The sequence below is a fragment of the Glycine max genome, chromosome 10, assembly GCF_000004515.6.
Source record: "Glycine max cultivar Williams 82 chromosome 10, Glycine_max_v4.0, whole genome shotgun sequence".
In the NCBI taxonomy this organism is placed as follows: Eukaryota; Viridiplantae; Streptophyta; class Magnoliopsida; order Fabales; family Fabaceae; genus Glycine; species Glycine max.
The window spans coordinates 2,571,756-2,596,136 of NC_038246.2; the positions used below are offsets into that span (position 1 = coordinate 2,571,756).

Consider the following 24,381-nt stretch of genomic DNA (forward strand, 5'->3'; position numbering starts at 1 on the left):
TAAACCAATCACTTGTCTCTCATCTTTTTCTTTCTCTCTCAAGTTTTTCACCTTAAATTAGGAAATTCTTTAACGTCTTCTATGAAATTTCTTGAATTAGATCTGTCCACTTACAGAAGTTATTCAAAATTTTATAAATAAAGAACAAATTCATTCAGGTGTATGTGTATGTATAAGGTGAAAAAAGTTAATTTTAACAATAAATTATATATATGATCAAAATTATTTCATTAAAATCTAATTTTGATATTGGGTTGTGTGATTAAAATTACTCCCCCTTAGGCCCTTACACTTTCACTTAATACATTTGTGAGTATCGATTTACAGAGTTTAGATGAACATTAAAAAACGTACATATGATGTAATTTTCATATCAAATCAAAGATGAACATATAAGCTACATAGAGTAGCTTCAAGGCTTTGAACTAAACATAAATCAAATACCTCTCCAAACCAAGCTTATACCTTGTCCATCGTCTCAAATATTATCCTTATTTTGGTCATGTTAATATAAGTGTTCCTTTTGTTTTGGACCATCCGACCATTGAGCATAACAAGCACTCACTCCTTTCAAGTCCTTAAGAGGCTTTGGATTGTCCGGCTGAGTAAATTGACTGATTATAATAATGGGTAAGACAATCATAATAAGACATTTGGGCTTCTAACCTTAGACTTGAAAACATTCTTCAACATAGAGTGATTTGGTCTTGAACATTTGACTCAATTATATCCAATAAATAAGGGTGATCTTACTTGACCGTCTTAGATTCACATCCACTCTATAATTTTATTAAGAATTCTAGAACTTTTGACTTTAGATCTTTTGAAATACAAATGTGAACACTAAAACCCACCGTGAGTCTCTAGCTAGTAAAACTCTTTTCGATGATCACACACTGCACCTACCACCTCATGGGAGAGTCGTATCTTTTTTTTTTTTTTTTATAGTCGTGGTTCAATTTGTTTGGATCACTCCTTAATTGAAGAGGTTTCAGAAAATTCTAGAATTTTTTAGAAAAGTATAGAATTTTTTAAAAACGTCCTAGAGAACTCTAGAGTAGTGTAAAACTCTCTAAAAACTTGTAAAAGGATGTGGAAACCTTTGAAATATTCTAGAGATTTGTGGAACCTTCTGGAACCTTATGGAAGAGTATGGAGAATATAGAAGGGAGTAGAGACTCCTAGAATGTGTGGAGCATTCTAGAGAATTAATCTCCACCATTCATTGTGGAGGTGGAGTAATATAAATAAGGTTAGGAACCTTCATTCCTAACCATCCAAGACAAGAGTGAATCCACTTCTTAGAGTGAGAAAGTTAGAAAGTTAGAGAACCTCTTTGAGAGAGAAGATAAATAGCTTGGGAAGTCTCTATCCTCAAGTTTGAGTAAACCACCATAGAGTGAGTCAATTTTGTAAACACATCTTTGTAACCCTACTATCATTTTGTATAGTGGAAGAATCTCCATATTGGATATAATAGTATGCTCTCATTACTACCTTTAATTACTTACTAAGTGTCTATCTTAAACTTCACCAAGCGAAAAAGTTTGAGTTTTTCCAACAAACTGATAATGATATTTTTTTTCAAAGGAAATTAAGGTAAATGATATAATTTTACTGCTAAATGAATTCATTAAATTACAAAATATATCCTTATTATCATTTATTATTTTTATGGAAGCCTTGGTGGGAACGTAAGGAGCTAGGTAGAAGTTTTCGTATGCGATGATGCGAGAATCTAGTAATAGAAGAACCCGTGAATAGTGTCTGGCCCGCATGGAGATGAGGTATTCTTTTCCACTCATCATCAATAGTAATATGATGCATCTCTCTCTCTCTGTGCATGCAGAATATTTCAGAAGCACACGGTAACAGGAATATATTGTAAGAGAGAATTAGATCAAATTAGAAAACCAAGAAGCACTGAAACACTATAATGAGATTGTTATCATAACCCTCAAATGTGTGCATCAATCACTTAGAGAGGAAACAGAATATATATCTATTATTAACCGGTCGACTTGGGAAGATTCAATTCATACATGCGATATATGCTCTCATCATATAAAAACGTCATATTATTTGGAATCGTGCACCATTCATAAAGTAATTCTCAGTTACTCTTCAATATGTTATATGTATATGGCATGCATGTCCATACATGATTGAGTGTGCGCGGATCTAGGAATGCGTGTGTGGCTTTACTTTTCACTCTTTTTTTTCAACTGACCTTTTCCTAGCTACTTTCTTTTAATTTTAAGTAAAACTAAAACATACTAAGTGGATGTTCTTGGGATTGTGTTTGGTATATATAATGCACACAATTAATTAACCCTTTCAGTTTAAGGGAAAAACATACTGCGAGTCTTTTGTCCAAAGTGAATTACTTCAGCATATATGTAAATGTAATCCTCATATCTTCCTCAGAGAGACTAATTAATATTAATCGAGGCTAAATATATAAAGAACCTACATTGGATTCCAAACTAATTATAAATGTATACACGAAGAAAAAAACTGAAACTGGACGGCTGTAGTCACAAAGATCTAATTTCTGATGGGTCCCTATTTCATACACGCCTAAGGTTCTTGGAATTGTTTTGCATGGCTGCTTCTATGGAAGTAGCCCACGCATGGCCCCTAAAGTTAGCGAATGCCAATGTTTATGCCCACAAAGACTATTTTGACCTTTAAGCCAATGCAAGTTTAAACACCAAACCTTAGCTGATTTTAATTAATGAAATGGCTAAAATGGACAATAAGTGTTTTCCTTCCGTAGCTTTAGATTTGGGTTTGGAATAAAGAGTGAGGAAAGAAGAAAAGAAGAAACCTTTGTAAATTCTATCTCCTTGGTGGGGTTTGTTAGAGCACTTTCTCTACAAACTAGGATGTAAGAGAATAACACTGAAAGATAGTGTGGCAGAAAATCCTCAAAACTATAATGGAGTAGAACAATTATTTGATATTACATTCCACGAACCCAATAATAAGCTTGAGGAAAGTATATATTACATCATCGATCGAGAGAACATGCTATTTTGATGAGTTATGAATTATTGTATATATCATAAAAAAGGTGTAAGACCATGAGAGCTTTAAAATAATATCTGAATATACTTACACGTACATTATATATATTAGTTCTTTTTTCATTGTCATACATTTTATATTATATTATACACGGGGTTTAAACTTTATGCTAAATCAACTTCTATTATTAATTTTACAAATCCATAAAATTGGCAGAAAAGCTACGTCATCTAGTTAACGAAGTTTTTTATGCTTCAAGGAATTTGAAATTCACTATATAAACAGGCCTGATCAATTGTCATTTGTTATTTAATTTCACGTAAACAAATTAATTAATTAAACAAAACGAATGCCTGTATTATTAGAGACTGACGTACGGGGGCAAGCATGGGCTTCACCCCCTCCTTTCCAAATACAATTAACATACATACATATACATATACATATACATATACATATATATATATATATATATATATATATATATATATATATATATTCAAAAAATATAATTATAATAATAGATTTTGTAAAAGATATGTATCAAGAATTTGTTGTACTCAATCTTTCTTTTTTAAAAGTAAATATTAGATACACTTAAAAAAGATATTATTAACTTTTATAATTATTTTTTTTTATAACGTAGAACACTGCAAATTTTTCTTTTTGCCAATTGCTTCCCTTCTTCAAGTATACTATTGCTTTCTCATTTGTCAAATACTCGATTTTTCTCTGCTGCACATTTTTAAAAATATATATGGTGTTTAGAATATTTGAATTGTCTAATTCGTTTTGGTATTGATTTTTTCTGTTTTAAATGTCACGGCTTAAAAATCATTTTCAGTTATGAAGATTGTAAAGAATAGACTCAGTAATAAGATGAAGAATGAATTTTTAATTAATTGTTTGATTACATTGTTGAAAATTGTGATATCGATTTTATTATTAATGAATTTTATGATATAAAAAAAATGGGGTTACACTGACTAAAATAAAAGATATGTTACATTTAAATTGTTAATCAATTGTAGTTTAAATTTTAATTAATATTCATTATTAATTAATTTTTCAGTTCCTTTGCCTGACTTCTGGATTAGTCCCTTTGTATTATTTTTAACTTATGCGAACTATGATATATAATGGCCAGATTATTACATGCACTGTTAACGTCAATCAGTGAATCAATCATGTTAGTTGTGGGGTTATCCTTCCCAACATATGCATGCCTTTCACAAGCTTTATCTAGCTTCTCCTTCTGCTATTATTTTTTTTATTAGCTTGAGCCAGTTGATGAGCAATGCCTCTATTTTAATATCATTCCGAGGACCTTTTGAGATTTGGGTGTTTATCACTTAACAAAAAGAAAAGCCAGAAAGTGCCATCAGATCCTCCCAAAAAGAAAACTAATATATAACACTTTTTTATACCTAGGAAAAAGATATATATATATATATATATATATAAACTATAAAATAAAATTATGTGATTAAAAATAATTATAGAAAATAATATAACCCTGTTAAAATAAAGATTTATTCCTTTATTAAAAAATAGAAAAGTAAAAGGGGAATAATTTTACCAGTACGTCAACAAGTTAGGATACTTCCTGGTCTTTGCCCGGTCACACCGTCATCCACATCCATCTTTTTCTCTCTGAAGACTTGGCCTTTTTTAGTCCCCTTGCCTTCTTTTTCAAACTAAATATTTTTTTTAGTTATTTTTTTTCTTAATATGTTTTACAATTTGCCATTATTCCTTCTTAATCTGCTACTGTCATTATCACCTTCTCTCTACAAATACCCAGTTATTTTGTTGAGGAAATTATTAATATCTTCAGTTTTTCAATGGTTGTTGGGTGGCAGCATATATAGTGGATTCTATTGTGATGAACATAATTCTACATAGATAAACACACACACATAGAGATTGGAAAGAGAGATGTGCATATCTAAAATAGTTGTTCAGAGTTAGCTCAGACAAACAATGATCCATAGCTTAGACAGTGACATGAAAAATAACCTACCATCATCATCATCATCTCCTCTCTTCACGAGATTAAATAATTATTTATTTTAGCTTTTTTCTATTATTATTATTTTTTCTTTTACCACAAAGCAAATGATGCCTTTTCTCTGTCTGTGTCTGTGCCACCAGTTCACTAGCTAGGTTCAGCATATAATTATTAGTCGTGTCCCGAGCTAGGATTTTTTGTTTTTGCATTTCTTTGGTTCTCCAAAGGTGCAAAAAGTAGCCATCACAAAACCAAGCTAATAAATATATAGCTACGGTTTGTTAACAAACAAACAAACCGAGACATTAGAATATCGTATCTTTGCTTTTCCTTCTCTTTCTCTTTTTTCCTCCAACTTGGAGTTTTTCTCTCTTCAAAGGCAATGTTCCCTGCAGTTATGTCCAATTCCAATTCCTGGTCCGAAGAGGCCACTGTCTCCTGTGGTACAAGAATCACTGGACTCAATCACGTTGTCACAACAACCATTTCTCCACAACAACCTCAAAAGATCAAGAAAAAGAGAAACCTCCCTGGAAACCCTGGTAATTAATTAACTTATTATCATTCATAAACTCTTTGGAGTTTAATTAGAACTTTAGATTATATATATATATATATATAATTAATATGTATGTAACATATTTATTTATATTCCTTCATTTGATTAAGTTGATCTAACTTAATTGATTAACACATGTGACTTGATATAAATCTCCTGACTTATGCTTTTATTTTTCACGGATTAAAAAGAAATTGTTCAATTGATGTGTAATTAATTATTGTGCTAGTTAGGTTAATTATTTTTCTAATTTAATTTTTGACATGTTTCAGACCCAGATGCTGAAGTGATTGCTTTGTCACCGAAGACTCTTCTAGCTACCAATAGATTTGTGTGTGAGATCTGCAACAAGGGTTTCCAGAGAGATCAGAACCTTCAGCTTCATAGGAGAGGGCATAACCTCCCATGGAAGCTGAAGCAAAGGAGCAACAAAGACGTGAAAAAGAAGGCATATGTTTGCCCTGAGCCTTCATGCGTTCACCACAACCCTTCAAGGGCTTTGGGGGACCTCACAGGAATTAAGAAACACTATTGCAGAAAACATGGAGAGAAGAAGTGGAAATGTGAAAAGTGCTCAAAGATCTATGCTGTTCAGTCAGATTGGAAAGCTCACTCCAAAACCTGTGGTACTAGAGAATATAGATGTGATTGTGGAACCCTTTTTTCCAGGTATATTATCTTAGCAATTTTAATATGTGCTAATATATTACTTGATTTATGTCAATTCTAGTTTATATATCAAAAGGGTTTCTCTTGATTTTTTTCTCAGTGGATAATTTGTTCTTGCATTAGAACGGTAAGCTCGATTTCGCCCTGGAATTTACCTTGTGCTTTAAATGTTCAAGTGTTATGGCAGGTTGCATGAAAGTGGACACAGCTAATATATATATACAAGTGTCAATTTGCAAGAGTGACTGAAACTTTACCTGTTTTTGAATCCTAAAACTGCCAAATGAATGTGCGGCAATTAACAACAAAAACATAAGACACAATCCACACATCTTTTGTTTTTATATGTCTAAAATTCTACTGTTTTATCTGTGACTCAATAGCATTTTTTTTTAACCTCATGATGCATGCACATGCATGTCAGCACATGAAGGGTATGATATGTACCATTTTTACATTATGTCCAAAAAAATTTGAAGTCTTCAATTCATAGGGTTTTAGGCTATACAAAAATTTCAAGGGTGTCAGAGAGTGCTCAATTGTTCTCTAGACTTCTACTCGCTCTATTATATATGCACATATGTGCGTATATGGAGTGGCTGCAGTCTCTATGAAAATGATGGAGATCTATTTTTGTCTACTGAAAAGTAAAAGAAGTATAATTAATATTGTTCTAAAATTTGTGATGATTTCTTACTTTTTTTCTTAAATTTTATTTTATTTAGCCATTTTTCTCTGAACTTTCATCATTGTGAAATCTGATAAATCTGCAAAAAAATCTGATATGCTAAGTTGCTTTCCTATACCATCATCAGTGGATACATGGGGTTCATTTCCATTTCATGGATCTTTGAGACGTGCATGAGCTCTAGTTTCCCAAGACTTCCGCCATCATGACGACATTGCCGATAATCTATCCACATTTTCAGTCAATATACATAAAATTTTGGACAATATTTAGATATTTTCGAATTAAAATGTATTATTACATTTTGCTTTAATAATTAAAATTGAAGGTAAGTATCAAAATAAGATTTCAATTTTAATTAAAAAATACTACTAACATTATTTAAGTCTTTTCCAATAATTTTTTTTATCTGCATGCATAAAGCACAAGGTCATCATATATATCCATCAATTGTCATTCATTTCTTTTCCTCTCTCCTACTTTAAATTTGACCCTGTGACATAATTCATGTCCCATGAGTTCCAAGCCTTTTACACTTCAATCCGTGTATGGACTATTACCCCCTCTCCCATGCATGATTTCCCCCACCTTTTTGCAAACGGGGCACATCCTACAAGGACGACGTAATAAGTCCTCCTTCGGTTTTGCAAACTTCACATTTACATCCATGATGAACACTTCATAGTTTCCGAAACTCAGACAACACCCCCCCAAAAAAATTTAAACAAATAATTAATAAAACCCTTTTAAAGGTTTTGTTAATATTACTACCTTATTTTTTATTATATTTAACTTATATATTACTAATGTAACGAATGCTTTATCTTTTGATAAAAAAAAATATTTTTAGTTGTTCAAAATTATTAATAAAATTCTTTTTTTAATATAAGCACATATAAAATAGGAGGTAATTGGTATTTTTTTATAAAAAATATTAATTTATTAGTTTTGTTAGAAATATTAGTTAAAACATTGAAAGTCACGGTCTCTCGTTTTTTCTTTTCTCAGTTCACTATTGTTAATTTTTGTCTTTTTATAACTTTATTAGTTTTTTTTTTCTAATGCCCTAATATACATGTAGGAATATTTCTAGCCTTGTCTTGTGCAGTGCTGGTTATTTGTATTATTTGTGTGAAAACTGCAGGAAGGACAGCTTCATAACTCACAGAGCATTCTGTGATGCATTGGCTGAAGAAAGTGCAAGACTCTCAGCAAACCAATTAGCCACCAACACCACCACAAATCCATTAGTTCACTCCCTCTTCCTTCTCCCAACCCAACAACGCAACAACAATAACAACATCAACTTCATCAATCCCTGGGACCCAAACCCTAACCCTAGCAACCTCACCACTCTCCACAATAACAACATCAAACCTGAATCTCACAACTTCCACATCCCCAACACCAGCACCAACAACAACAACAACATTTCCTCTTCATTACTTCATCATCATCAGCAACCCAACAAGAGAATAATAACCTCACCCTACCGTGACCTCCACGTGAGAACACAACCCCACTCCAACGCTGCCACGTCAGCACACCTCTCAGCCACTGCGCTGCTGCAGAAGGCCGCGACCGTCGGTGCCGCCGCCATCACGGGCCCCACTCTCATGACTCAGCTCAGCATGGCGGAGTTAGGAGCCGTGACAACTCAGCTCGACTCGGTGCCGATGACGGTGCCGCTGCCGCCCGATCAACGCTACATGAACATGAGAGGCCTCAAGAATAATAACAATGACGGTCTCACGAGGGACTTTCTCGGTCTCACCAACGGCAGCGCGGTGGACGTTAGCATCGACGTCAAGGATATGCTAACGTTCACCGCGGGGAGCATAGAGTACAACCATCGCCACCAGCAACAACAATCCTACGAGCACCATCACAGTCATAATAACTTGCTTTTCAAGCCCCAACAAGGTTTTGGATTCCTTGGGACAACCACTGGCCCCGAATCCTGGGGAAATTGTGAGTAAATACCCTTTTTTGTCTATCAATTTGTAAGCATCGATCACTCCAAAATTTACAATATATTTACCGTAATCCTTAATTTTGCAAGAGTTCATTTTTTTAAGAATAAGAAATGTTAGTAGCACATTCTTTTAACACACTTTTTTAAAATACAATTAGAAATTACATATTTGAAGAAAGTGTGTTAAAAAATATGTTTCTAACACTTTGATGATAAAATAGGTTTGTGTTGAAAATGGCCTTGAAAATATTAAGGATTAAAGTAAAACATTTGTAATTGAAGTTACTAAAGTGATTGATACTTACATTTTGAAGGATCAATATGTTGGGTGGGATTACTAGAAAATTGTTAACTCAAAGAAGAAAGTGATTCCAAAACTAAGAGGGAAGAATGGGAAACTCAATTTGCCTCATCTCGTACCCTTGCACGAACTTGTATTTTTATTTTACTCCTTTAGATTACTACAATGCTTTGTTTGAGCCTAGCTCGTTGATGAATTAATCATTAAAACGTGTTTTAGTTTTGTCACGATTTTCTTTTTCCTCTGTAAGTCCTTGTGTCATTGTTGTCTTAACGTACAACTCTTGTTTCTTTTTAGTTTCTGTTATAAAAGTATACGTACATTAAATGCTAATTAATTAGTTAGGTGTTTTTTTAGGGAAATTAGTTAGGTGTTATGAATTTCTATTTGTACAAGTGAGCATTGATGTAAGTATAGAATTTTTCTCTTGAATATCTGAGGAAGATTGTGACTCCATGTGTATTGCACAATGGAGTTGAGAAGAGCGACGAGGGAGGCCTTTCTTGTCAGTGTGCAAACAGAGAAAATGTCACATGCAAGGTTATAATGATTGTTCCTTTTGTTTTGATCACTACCCATGTCCTATCTTTGTCTTTGACAGCTTTTGATGCGGTGCTACACAGCTTGCTACTAGCGAAAATTGTTGTGTTTGATATTTTCTTCTTTTATTCCCAATTGAAATGTGTATTAATTAGTAAAATTTTCAGATCCACGGTGGTCTAATTAATAACTTTATACAAAGAAGCTCATGTTAGGACATGAGTACAATATCCATTTAATTACTGGTTCAATATTGAGTGAGAGTGAAAACTAATGTAAGTAATGCAATCTGATTTGATGATGCATTTGCCAGCAGTTATTTGATATTTAAAGAAACAAAAGTAAAACATTTAAAGAAAAGTATTTATTTCATCAAATATATAAAACTATTTAAGATTAATCTTTATAATTAATTAAAAATATTTATTCAGACATATTCAATGTTTCTTAATGTTGTTAGTGCATTCATTAGCAATTATTAAAAAGAAAAAGAAAAAGAACTTACAAGTGATAGTACAAAGTTAATTTCGTATATGCCACATTCAGATAGATGTTACTATATGCGTGATATACTGTATGATTTTTAATTAAAATGTGATCCTCTCTATTAATTTAATTTAAATCAGCAGCAGATCCATGGTAGGCTCCTTACCATGCAACTCTGAGAGAAAACACAGACATATGGCTCCTTCTGATACTTGCCCGCGCTGTAGCACCCAAGCTGAATCTATCATGCATACCCTGCATGACTGTGTTGAAGTAAGGGAGTTTTAGTCCACTTATATTCCGTCGAGTCAATGGGCTAAGTTTTTCTCTCTTGGCATGCATGGCTGGATACATTTCAACTTTCTACCAAAGATATTCACACTAATAGTGCTGATTGGTCATCTTTCTTCGGGGTGGTGGTTTACTATATTTGGAGTAATAGAAATAAATTGGTCTTCTCTAACCAATCTGAACTTCATTCTGGTTTGCATTATCAAGTGATGGTGCAGGTCAATCTCATTTTCAAATATTCTATTAATCCACCTCTCTCACAATGGCAGTGCTGCTTGTGGGGGCATCATTAGGGACCACAATGGTAGTGTGGTTCAGTGTTTCGTTTCAAAATTAATTTTGAGATGGATTCTATGGTTGTTGTTCAGATTGTTCAGACAGGTCAATTTCGCTCCCAGTTCTTGGTTTCTCTGGTAAGGGATATTAGGAAGCTGCTGATGCTAGGGGAGTTTCTTTCTTGCGCATGTCAGCGCCTTAGTGTTTCTTTATTTCCTCTCATAATAAAAAAAAATAAAATAAATCACCAGTTTAAAGCACTTTTCCATAACCTTTTCATATATAAGAGTTTAATTTTGATATATTATTAATATAAATACGTTGTTAATCTATAACCCCATTTAATTGGTACGTATCCATTTTTTTTTACATTTTTATCTTCAATTATTAGAAATTACTACATTATTTTATTTAAACTTCCAACTGCTGTTATATTTTTTTAAAACAAATCACTACAAAAAAAAAACATTTAGTTAACTTTCAAGTCCAGTCCAAGCATGAAATGTCTATTTTGCACTAGTTAATTATAATACGGATCAAAATATGATAATTAATTACATTCTCAACGTATTTTAATTAAATTTTATACTTTTCTTTAAAAGATTTACTCCCAAAACATTCCCACCTACTTTAAGCTTTTAAATAGCATTAGTTAGGGTAAGGATATAAAAACTGCGTTGTTTTGCTTATATTCAATAACTAGTTGAGATGAACTATCCAATTACTAAATGTACTCAACTTATGTTACCCTATTTCTTTCATACACACACCAGTCGATCGACTACGGTAGATCAAAGAGTTGGGACTTTAATGACATTAGAATGTGAATATAATGTAGTTATTACCAATTATATATGCGCTAATTAAGGCTTTAGATCATATATAAACTGCAGATTGCTGTCAAATATTCTTGAATTTCATAAAAGCCACGGTAATTACTTATATAGTCATAGTTGTATGCCGTTCAAAAAAAAAAATAGTCATAGGTGTTGTACGCATGACTGGAGATGCACTTCATGCCGATAATATTAGGAGAAATAGTCGCTAAATGTGTATAGTTCTGTATGTATACGTGTTTCTAGATTACAGATAAATAAATAAATGATACGATCTTCTATGAATTTAAAATGATTTAGTGAGTGAAAATTAACTATATCAAAAACTGTACGAGAGGAACAAACTCTATGCAAAACTTGTAGAGACATGATTCTCAATTTTTTTTTCGAATGGGATGTATATAAATATTCCAAATTTTTAAGATGAAGTATAAGCGTAGGTTTTATCACGTAAATGAGGCGATCACATGTCGGCAAGGGGTTTTAGCTCACAAACATGCAAGTTTTAAAATGACTGAAATACCCTTTCTGCAACCCGCGTTGATGTTGAAGAGAGAGTGAGAGATGCTTTAGGGTTAGAAATTACTAGCATTATTCATACACCCAACATATATATAGTAAACATGTCAAATACCGAAGAAAAAAAACCCACCTTGTTGATATAAAGTCCCCTCTATAATTGGTCGAATTAATTACTATATATAATCTAAATTAGTGCAAAAAAAAAAATCTTTGTGATAGTGGAACTTGTCTTGCAGTTTGAACATTATTTGTATATAGCGAATGATGCAGATTGTGAAGCTATTAGAAGTGACGCCATTTTTGGATTTAGCAGCTAAATGCCAAAGTCCTCATTGTCGCTAGCTTTTGTCTCTAATGGTGCCATGCAAGACTTGGCTCCAAAAGGGTCAAGTAGGACATCATTATTTTAAGTTAAACTTAACTAAGGAATTTTCGTGAATGATTCAATGATATTCAAGACCAAGACAGCTCAGCTCTGCTTTTTTGTGAATTCCAAATCGTAGCCCGTGAGTCAATGAGATCACTGAGTAATTGTAATTACTATCATAAGATCTATGTGGGTCCCATTCATGAGCAAATTAATTTACGTACAGGTGAAAAAGGTGCAAAGATATTAAAGCCTTCAAAGCTAACAATTCCGAACAGACAAGTCAAGAAATAAAGCATTTACACATACATGCATATGTATACATTCATAGCAAAATTCATTTATTTTTTTCATTCCATTTCGGACTAAGATTGCAAATTCCTAAACCAACTAGGATTTGGCAACTTTGGGGGATGTTGAGGCTTGCCTAGAGCATTAACCAAATTCCAAGAAATTCTTTTTTCTCGACACTTTTTCTTTTGAGGGATGAAGGGTGCAAAACGGATATGGTTTTGAAGAAATGGAGCCTTTTCTAAAGAGATCGACGCTCCAAAACATGCAAACTACTAGTAGCTTATAAGCGTGAGTGAAAAGGAAAAATAAACTTACGGTGTATGTATATTTGTGCAGAGTGTTATGGTGGTCCGGAACATGTAGGTGGTAATCAATTAAAAGGAAAAGAGAAAAAGAAGAGCATACAGAAAATAAAGGAAAAGAGAAAAGGAAAAAAAAAAATGTCAACGGTTATGAAAAAAATGCTTGATGCACCCTTGAAAGTTTGAATTGCAATACTTGGCCTTCTTTTCAGTCTATCCTTTATCAACTTTTGTGCCGCACACAAACCGTAGGCTTTGGTTGGCTATATCCACAAATGCAATTCAACATCAGCTAAGAAATGTGTACTCTAAATATTTATCATGCTTTTGCATGAACCATCAATTTGTCAACTTTAATTTAGTTTAACTATGATTCTAAACACGACCAAACATGATAACTGATAAATCCCCGCGTATACAAAGAAAAGAAGTTTAGAAATTGGTTGTTCATAATTTTTCAAAAAGGATTTCTCTCTTTTAAAATGAAAAATATATTTTAAAAGTAACATATATATATAATTATAATTATTTAATTTGTTTGATATACGCACACACACTTTACAATTTGCATTTTTTATTCTAAGTATATCGCCAATGCAAGAATTCAATTTTGGATTCTCGATTTTCTTTTAATATAGGTACTTTAGTGTCACATAAAATTTAAAAACATTCATTAATTTTCATTCCAATGGCAATATCATACTTGAGCTCTTAGTGAGTCTCATTTTATCTCTCCACTCGCATAGAAACCGTTATTTTGACTTAGAATTTTTTTTTTAAGGCAACCTTACTTGTATTATTATATAATAGCTTATGTAAGCAACAACTCTTCTATAAGAAACTATGATTCATTTGCTTGAATTCTTCTGCTACATGAAGAATTCATTTTTTCAAGGAATTTAAAAGGATTCATGATAAAATAATTTGTTTGGATAAAATATTTGAAAGGAGATTTAATTTTTAGTATTTTTATGAATCATTTTGATTGACTAAAACAATGTGATTTCAAATTCTCTCAAAAAATAAAGAATTTGAAATTCTTTTTTCGAAGATGTTCATTCTAACTCACGTTCTTGCTCGCGACTTTTTCTCATTAAACACTCGTAACTACGGGTGACCAAAGTTTTTATAGCCAACATCGACATAAGTTGTTTTTCACTAACGTTGTCCGAGGTTTTTTCGGTCAGAATTTTTTGGTATGATGTCAACCAAAGCTATTTTTTGCCGATGTTAGCTAAAATTTTTTTTAGATGATGTTGGTTAGGGTTATTTTCTCACTCATGGGAATTTTTTGTTGACGTCGACCAAGAATTTTTTTTGCCGTTGTCATCCAGGTTTTTTCAGTTGATGTTGACCAATGATTTTTTGGTCGACGTTGGCTAGATTTTTTTGGCCAACGTCAGTCATGGCTAACTTTTGAGTAGACACCTGCTAGGGTTTTTCAACCAACGTCAACTAGGTTTTTCCAACCAATATCAACCAAAATTATTTTTTAGCCAATATTAGCTAGGGTGTTTTGGCTGATGTCAACTAGATTTTCGTAGCCGACATTGGATTTTTTTTTGCTGACATCAACTAGGTTTTTTTGACTGACATCAACCAGAGTTATTTCTTAGCCATATTAGCTAGGTTTTTTGGTTGATGTTGGCTATGATTTTTTCTACTAACACCAACTAGGTATTTTTGACCGACATCGGGCATGACTATTTTTAGCCGACATCGATTAGGTTCTTACAGTCGATATTCACTAGAGTTTTTTTGGTCAATATCAGTCCAAACTATTTTTTAGTCAACATCAGCTAAGACTATTTTATAGCCGATGTTGGGTAGGATTTTTTGTCTGACATTAGTCAGGGCTATTTTTTAGCTAATTTCGACTAAAGATTTTTTGGCCGACATCTGGTAGGTTTTATTAGTCGACATCGACCAAGCTATATTTTAGTTGATGTTGGATAATTTTTTTGTCAACGCCTGTTAGGATTTTTTAGGCCGATGTTGGCTAAAAATAGTTTTGGTCAACCTAGCTGGTGCGGCCAAACAAACCCTAACCAGCGTTGATAAAGAAAAACCTAGCCAACATCAGCTAAAAATAGACTCAACCAATGTTAGCCGAAAAATAGTCCCCGACTGACATCAGTTGACAAATATTCTCAGCATACTTTGACAAAAAAAATACCATATTTGATGTTAACCAAAAAATAGTCTTGGTTGATGTCAATTTAAAAACATCATTGGTTGTGATCAGGCAAAATAACACTAGTTAAAATTATCAATATTTTATATTTTTAAATTATTAAAAATTGAAAATATTTTTAATTAATATTTCAAAATTAGATTGTGTTTGTTTTCTATAAAGTTTAATATTAAAATTTTATATATTTAAAATATAAAATTAAAATTTTACATATGAAGAAAATTAAATTGTCTTATCCAAACAAAGAATTTAAAATTAAAAAAATTTAAATTGATTTATTCAAACAAAACATTTGAAAAATAAAAAAAAATTAAAATCAAAACAATTTAAATTTTAAACATTTTGAATTCTTTGAAATTTCTGATCCAAAGTAAAGGATTCCCGTTGTGTGCTAACTAGTTATTCTTTTGGCTATCTATACCGTAAGTAATCTATAGTTAATATTATGATATTATAATTTGACACACGTTCCATGGTGAGCATATATACAAGCTAACAAAAGGAATGAAGAAAGTTCCTAGTCACTAAAACTCAGTAAATTTCACTGCAAGAGCACGGAAGGGAAAAGAACATGGGGATTAACAAAAGGAGGTGGTGTCGGTTTTATGGTTTATTTAGGTGTGGGTGTTATGGTATATCCAAGCTTTTAGAAAGTATATTCACTAGTTGCAGGGTTAAGGTACAATTCATCCCATTTGCCTACTTAAAGACACTCCCTCTTTTCATGTCCCTCTGTGCAGTAAAAGGAGAAAAACCAAAAGCATCTTCTATTCCCTCCTCTTTATCTCTCAACATTTCACATACTTGCATATGTCATCTTCCACCACGGAATCTCATCTCAACATCCCTTCTTTTTTTCATCTTTTTCTTCGCCACAGTGCTAATAATTACCTCAACTTTCTTTTTCGTGCTATTCTTAGATAACATAACACTCACTAGCTTGGACGGTGACATTCTTTGTCTACCTACTTCGAATATTACTTTCACTAGACCTCCATAATTAAACTTCTAACTCGATTATACAGAGCACATACGTTTTTAATAGCTGTTCCATTTTTTTCATATAAAAAATGCTAGTATTATTTAAGAAGTCAATTAAGCTACCTAATAAAGTCATCTTTAAATTGGTAATTTAGATAACAATGCTATATTTTTCGAATCTCCTTTCTTTGTATGAATTACACTAATTACTATAATAAGCTTTTAACGGATTACAGATTTATGAAAATGTTTCCGTATTAATTAACATTTTCCTTTAGGTAATAAACTAATAAAAAGTGTATTAAACTCTTTACAAAATATTTTACTAATATTTCTGTTTATAAATTAATCTAAGCAATGGGAAAAGAACAATGCTGCAGAGATGAATCATAATTTGTCCAGCTAAGGCTTCTAAACCAGCTCTTTGAGCTGTACTTGTTTCAAATCAAGATTACGTCTTTTTTTCACCCATATAAGCCAGGTGATACATGAAGACTTTCAGGTAGAAACAACACAAATAAGGAACATCATTTTGGTTGTGTACACTGGTTTGGCAAGTAGAAGTCTTTAATTTATGGAAAAACATGAATGGTGGGGTCAAAGAATCAACCCAATAGATTTTCGGTATGCTAATTCAACGTATTAATCACATAGCAGTATACAACTGATGTTACTTGTATATACAGCCCTGAATACAGTTCAAATCAGTGATAATCGTCTTCTGAACTGTAAACTGACAAATAGAAGTACAGGCACAGACGAAGAACAGCTTCAGTCTCCAATATGCATCAGTTTAATCTTTGGAGGTACCTGTGGGGCCAATTCATCCATAAGGTTTCACTTCATTTGGCATCTACAGACCCAGACAAAGAAAAGCTCCAGTTTCAAATATGCATCAATTCACTCTTTGGAGGTACCGGTGAGGCCAATTCATCCATGAAGTTTACTGCTTTTAGCATTTCTTCTAACACCCAGCTTTCAGCTTTCCAGATTCACTCCCACAAATTTATCCAATACATTTTTAAATGCCTGCGCCATACAATTAAAGAAAATAAATGAAACAAAATGAATAAATTCCACGGGCTTCAAAATTATGCATATATTTCCTTGAGTTGTTCATCATTTAATAAAATTTGTTTTGATTAGTTTAATTAAATGACTATGTATTTGTCTGAGCAGCAAAAATCTCTTAACGCAATTATGTATTTTCTATCATATATGAAAGTGAAACTAAAGTCTCAATGCACATGCAGTGCAACCAATGCTAGAGACTCATGCACAGGAACAATGATGAGGATAGAGACTATTGAAAAGAGAAAGATGCCACCATCAAAGTATATTTAGGAAATCTGTCACTCTCGAGCAAAAAAATACAGAACAAGACAGTCAAAATTGTCAAAATCAATTGATTCTGAGAAATAAAAAACAGTTTCTTTGGTAAAAAAATCATCAGTTATCCAAATTGAATATGACATACACATAATATAAAGAATGTTATTAATGTTAAAGGAAAGCATATAAAAATATTAAGGGATGTGATAAAGCACCAAATGCAGGAAACAAAGTTAGAATAGCAAAAATATGGCATGAAATGCATACTGATTATTAAGCTTGGAATAACTCAATTATTGCCAAATAGTTATGGCACAGATGACAGGCATGATTTGCAACCTCTCTATCATGCCCAATTATTTTCAAGGTTAGATTGGTAGCAGTTGTAACTGGAATGAGAATAACCTCAGAGATCCTAGCACTACTCCATCCAAGAAAAGTCATAAGTCTAGCCCCAGATTGCAACAATCAAATAGCTTTGTCATATGATGAACCACCAAAGAAAACATTAAATATAATGTAATGGTAATACACAACAATGTGTCCAAACTCCGGTACATTATTCAAGAGGTCACCATAAATGGGAGGGGATGATCAAATATCCAAGGCATGTGAAAATTTTTATCATGACATCAGCATTGCTATTTGCTAGGCATTTAAAGCAGTAGCAATGGAAACAATATGGAGTAACATTGAACTAAGTGAAAAAACTAAAAAGAGATGAGTAATCAACAATTGTTCACTTTCTTTCACCCAAGTCAACATTATATGAACCATGGGGACAAAGATGCAATTTCTCAGTAAGCTTTTAGATGGTTCATGGTTTCAAGAGAGGGTATGGAAATACAATTGTTTGACTAGCTTACTGGCAAAAGTTCTAATGAATGAAAAATCATCTTAGAAATGTTGAAACTCGCAACAAGCAACAGTAGCTAAATATAGAACTAAATTTTTCAAAAAAAACAATACTAAGATAAATACAGAAAATTAAATTCCACACAATAAAGTTAGAGCACAGCTAAGCAATTACCTGTTCTGTGAACACCTCTTTCCCTTTTAGAATTGAATTCATTGCTGCAGATTGGTCATCAAATGCACTGTAGAAAACCTCGTAGAATCTATTCCTATAGTTACAGAGATGGTCAAGAAAACTGGTTGTTATCTTCTAGACAAGCAATTACATGAAATACTTGTGAAGATATTGCACAAGAGTAAGTACCGATCTTCCTCAAGAGTTTGTTGATCCATTTCATCGAATTTCCGAGTGAGGACTTCGGCCCCCACTGGTGAAAGCACATGCAGTACAAGAGCCTCTAAAGTTCTTGGGAAGTTATGCTGAAAATAGTAAACAATCTAACATGCTTCAAAACATACATATATACGCGCACACACACAGCCTAAATGATCAAATCAAACAAATAGCTAACACTATGGATAAAAACAAGATTAGTATATAATTCAAGTTGCAGAAGTAACAACAGCTCCAATATGATTGATAATTAGAAAAACTATGGAAAGCACAATATATAAAACTGAAAGTGTCCATAATGCCCCTATACTATTATGATAAACAAAATCTCAATCCAAACATGTTTGTCAACTAGAAAGGAAGGAATCCATTGATATGACCAAATAATAATAACACCTTATGCCCACCATAACTTTGTCTAACCATAATGAAGCAACAGTTCAAAGTACCAAGTGCATAAAGAATATCAAACTTCTTTGACATTTCCAAGGTTGGTAGGTGAATAAAAAACTCACTGCCATAGCAAGAAAAACACATTGGAGAGTTTGTGGTTCAACGTCCCAGAGAATTTTAGCAAGTGGATCATCTTTCAAGTCAGAAGTCACTATTTTCTCATGTTTATCATTCCCAGCAAGCTCATAATCATTTATAGAAGTTGATAGTGATTGCCCATCCTGGGTGGAACTAACACTGTTGTGAACCAAAGACACAAGTTCATGAAGCACCTGGGCTGCAGCAGGTTCTAATTCTAGCAATGTGTTCCTCTCTTCAAGATTTTTCTCTTTTAAATCCATCCCTTTCAACATCTGACCATAATTTTCATTGGCGTGATCTGAATATCAGATTATCAAGACCAGTTAAGACAGCCACTGGCAAACAGATAAGCTGGAAATTTATTTTTCTTGTAAGGACACAATCATCAAACAAACTTCATCAGAGCCATCGTATAATTTACTTACCTGCTTGTCCATTATTAGGCAGCTTACATACACACATCCTAGTTTTCCCCATCCCCAACTTAAGCAGTAGTTGGTCCTGTCCTATATTGAAAAATAAATGTCACAAGTCCACTACAATAACTTTGAATTAATGAAGAGAAAGGCAAAAATCATTAATAACCAGATGATTTAACTTTATAATGAACTTTGTCAGGTTAGAGAAAAACAGATAGCAATTCCCTTCTCCAAACTTGTGAACAAAATTAAGAGGTAAAATGACAGATGCTCATGAGATTTGTGATCACTACTCCAACAATTGTTACTCCTCAATCTTAGCTTTAAAATTTTTCCATAAATAGCAATTCAATGACAAATAACTATTTAATCATAGACCAGATAGAATGATAGGGACAGAATATTATTGATTAATAAGGAAATTAACTTCTAGAACTCTTGCAATCAAGAAGCCTCAGAAATACCCAGAGCATAAGCTCCTACAGGAAGATAACCTACTCACTCCAACAGGAAAATAACTACTTATATCCTCCCCAGCCCCCACCACTATCCAAGTATGCTCCCTATAAACTGTTACTCACCAACCAATCCCTCTCCTCTCATTAGCTACATCACTAAGTCACTTCCATCCCACTCAGCCTTTTTCTTTCTTCTAGAACATACTTTCTAAGTGGATGGCTTATATGGGCTCATACCCAAAACATGATCCACTTCACCATTGGGCAAAGGTCATATCAGGAACAATCTGAAAATTTTACGCCAGCAAGTGATTCTCTGCGTAGAAAAAGGCAGGCAAAGAATAACACTTCAAGAAGCAAGACATCTGAAGAATTTTGGAAAGGGGAACAATTTACATATATACATATGTAGGTGTGGTCAAAAGTTAACAAAATAGTAAAACTAAAGTATCAATTTTTAGCTTTACACATTCTCCAATCCCAAGTGCCCAATAAATGAAAAAGAATAAAGAATGTAGGGTGTAGACTTTATTAGAATTTCTCCAGTAAATGGCATACAATTTAAGCAGGCACATACCATTTCTTTGTCAATCAATCTTCACATGCATCCATCCGATCAACAGGTGAATTATATTTGACAAGACAAATAATAACATTCAAAAGTCAGTATATCACATAAGCATTTATTCCGCAGCAAATTTTGAACAATAAACTACATCATCACCAATACCTCCTCAATATTCTGCGCAAATAATAAGCATCCATGTGTTCCAACATGCAAGACATCATGTTGGATCTCCACCAAAAGTTAATTGCAATGGTAAAATCATCACTATCTACCTGATGGAACCTACAGCAAAAAAACATTAATGAAACTAATGTATAAGTATCAGACAAACAGAATTTTTAACCGCATTTAGTATACGTTCAAGCTTTTCATCCTTCAGGAAAGATTTATACTCTCATGGCACAAGAACCTTTAGCCAAGTGTTTTATCCCAATGAATAAAATGATGGAAATCAGATCAGACAAGGTTACATCTTTTCAAACCGTGCACTTTCAAATGTAACCATTCCAACCATAAATAATAATGAGCACAGTCCTGAAATTGAGGCAAATATGATGCAACACAAAGATATAGAAGAGAAATGAGTGAGTGGTTAGAAATTGTAGGTGAGTGAAGATTCATTTGGCCTGTAAGGCTGCATAAATGGATACAAGCAACTCACAAATGTGCATAGACACACAAATATAAATTGAAGACAAAACACATTACACACCTACATTAGTAATTTGACAAGCATGAAACAATTAACAGATTAATCACCTTCATCGAAAACCTCAAAATCTCAAATTAAATATGTATAAATTCTTTTTTAGGTGTATTCAGATGTTTGTTTTGACATTCTGATCAGCATTGGCAGCAAACATACAAAACTTAGTGTGAACAATGAAAGTTCCGGACAGACATCTATCATAGAGTGCCAAAAAATATTGGACAAGTTATACTATTGTCATGCAACACCCAAGTTTCACTGTCCAACCCAACCAGCCTGACACATTTTTCCCTAACTCAGCTGAGGAATAATCTACCCAGACACTGAAAGGCTAATCATCGAGATATTGTTGAATTTAAGACCTTACCAGCCTTCAGGAATGAAAAGTGCATCGCCTGCCTGAAGAACAGCCTTTTGCGCAAACTCCATTGAGCATTCTGCCCTTGGATAAATTGAGTAATCAGGATTTTCTAAAGTAACAGAACTGCCACATGAATTTTATCAGGGAAAAACAACAAAAAGAACTGTTAGAATATAATGATGCATTAGTGAGTTGTGTATTATGGACCAGACATGTAAGAGTTGTATTAGTCTCATACGAGTACAAGTGTACAACAACCTATTTAACACAACAATGCAGACATAGGGAGCCTAACAATCACAGAGTGCATCACAGAAATTCTCTATGTGTGCTGTCTTTTCTCTCAATGTTGTTATTAAGAATACCTGTGATTAGAAGCCTCCCCATATATAGGCATTGGATAGAGTGAGGGACTAGCAGAAGGAGGCCACAAAACAACTGCAAAGAATTTGGCTAAGTTAGAGAACGTTGTAAAGGGGATTGAAATGAGTGAAAGGACAAGGTTGGGAAGACTCTTTACAGTAAGTAATTGAAAAACCTGGAAACGATTTTCACCAAAATCATAAAAGAACACTTAGAAGGAGAAGCAAATAAAGTTCCAAAACTCTATTGGGAGCTATACATTATTTATTGTCACATTACTTTAGACATTAAAACATCAGCAAGCCATAACAATATACTGAAATTTCATATGTAACTGATCATATCCTGAATAGTAGCATCTCCATCACTTCAGAGGGAAAAATATAGTCACGCTGGGAGGTCATATGATACATTAAGAAGAAGAAGACATATACCTTGTTTGCAGCCAGAAACTATGCACAGAAGATTGTGGTGTGGATCATAGTGTGTACTTGATCTAGCTTGGGCATTGTTCATCCACAAGTTTATAGAAGATAATTCTTTTGACACCAAAATCGGAGGCTGCAGAAAACAAGAATCTTAAATCAGAAATTTATGAATAAAAAATCCTATTGCAGAGAACAATTTACTATGCAGAGCTATAGACTACAAAACCAAGTAGCAGGGATAAATTCACTAACCGTCTGAATGTCTTCCCTCAGGGTTTCTAATTGAACATTTTCCTGACGATCACTGTTCATAATTGACACCTAAAAGTACATGTCACCAAAATTCATTTTAAAAACATTCCGCCATTACACTATGAAATAAACAAGCAAATGAAATTTAGGGGCAGGACAAACATAAAGATGACAGTAACAATATTTTCACCAAAAATAATAAAAAAAAATACTATTTTCATTAAAAATAACAATTAAAAAAATCCTTTCATAAGCCAATTCACAAAGGTATCGATAATCTCATAGGTGTTGGATGTTCAACCTGTGCTAAATAAATTTGTTCAGGAGCATCTTCCAAGGCCAAATAAGCATGTTCTGTGTCATCATGAGTTTGTGAGGCAGGACACTGATCAAGGCCTTGTTGGTGCTTACTTTGCATCTGCATCCGCTTCTTACAAAAATCAAGGAAGGTAGAAAATGGAAGAGGAACCTGCAAGGAAAGGAAAACAAAGATTAATTCAATTTCATATTCATATAAAAAAAAACATAGAGAAACCAAAATAAATAACAAGAATAATACCCTTTGGTGGCCTCCAAGATCACCATAAAAAACGGGTGCAGATTGAGATACCATAGCCTCCACCGTGCAATAGCCCACACGTGCCTAGGTTTCAAACACATGGCAGCAAATGAAAATGTTCAACAACTAGTTAACTTATTTCAATCAAATATAAACAACGAAATGAACAAAGCAAAGAAGAGAAAATGAGTCAAGTCAAGAGAAACCCGCAAGTAGTCGAGGCCACCGTTGGATGGATTCCATTGGGAGAAGGCATTCCAACTTTTGGTGCACCCGCGAAAAACCTTTTCGGTTTGAAAAAAAATCACAAATTAATAAATTATTAATTATACTAAATAATAAATAAATTGCATCTGCGTGATAAAGAGAAGGAGCAGAGAGTGTTGCTGTTTACATACAGCGGGAACGTTTGCAGGTTCAATCAGAGACTCGAAGTCTTTAACCGTTGGAAGCTCTTCATATCTTCGGATTCCAATGGACGACGATTCCATCTCTTTAAATTCAAAACCTCTTCTTCTTCTAACTTCTAAGGTTTACTTGTTTCTTAGAATTTAAACTTTGAAGCAGATGGCTAGCTAGGATTGAATTGAATGTTCCACTTTTCAGATTCCAGAAAGTGAAAATCGAACTTGCTACTTGCTAGTGCTGATTGTGTGTCACCAATGACCGCGCCCAGTAGGTGCTATTTTTCTTTTCGGGGATGCTTTCAGAAGCCCGTGGGCTACTCTGGTCCGGGTTCGAAGGTTACGCTCCAAGGATATTCTTCCTGCACCGTTAACTTTTCTTCTACACCCAACATTAGTTGTGTAATTCCAATTTCGTCCTTC

General features: G+C 33.3%; 2 protein-coding genes across 2 annotated transcripts; one reads left to right on the forward strand and one right to left on the reverse strand.

Moving 5' to 3' along the window:
- The first annotated feature begins 4,864 nt into the window (after positions 1-4,864).
- LOC100812496 (protein indeterminate-domain 12) lies at positions 4,865-9,566 on the forward strand. The gene is made up of 3 exons (XM_003536867.5): positions 4,865-5,583; positions 5,873-6,269; positions 8,102-9,566. The coding sequence occupies exons 1-3, from the start codon at positions 5,424-5,426 to the stop codon at positions 8,934-8,936; spliced, it is 1,392 nt and encodes a 463-aa protein (XP_003536915.1). The 5' UTR covers positions 4,865-5,423; the 3' UTR covers positions 8,937-9,566.
- Positions 9,567-16,949: 7,383 nt separating this feature from the next.
- On the reverse strand, positions 16,950-24,233 carry LOC100813035 (uncharacterized). The gene is made up of 15 exons (XM_006588583.4): positions 23,953-24,233; positions 23,761-23,838; positions 23,555-23,638; positions 23,297-23,464; positions 22,996-23,064; positions 22,750-22,876; positions 22,318-22,390; positions 21,959-22,075; positions 21,045-21,164; positions 20,892-20,910; positions 19,863-19,938; positions 19,419-19,735; positions 18,874-18,989; positions 18,685-18,778; positions 16,950-17,351 (listed from the first exon to the last, which is right to left on the reverse strand). The coding sequence occupies exons 1-15, from the start codon at positions 24,043-24,045 to the stop codon at positions 17,301-17,303; spliced, it is 1,602 nt and encodes a 533-aa protein (XP_006588646.1). The 5' UTR covers positions 24,046-24,233; the 3' UTR covers positions 16,950-17,300.
- Between the last annotated feature and the right edge of the window lie 148 nt (positions 24,234-24,381).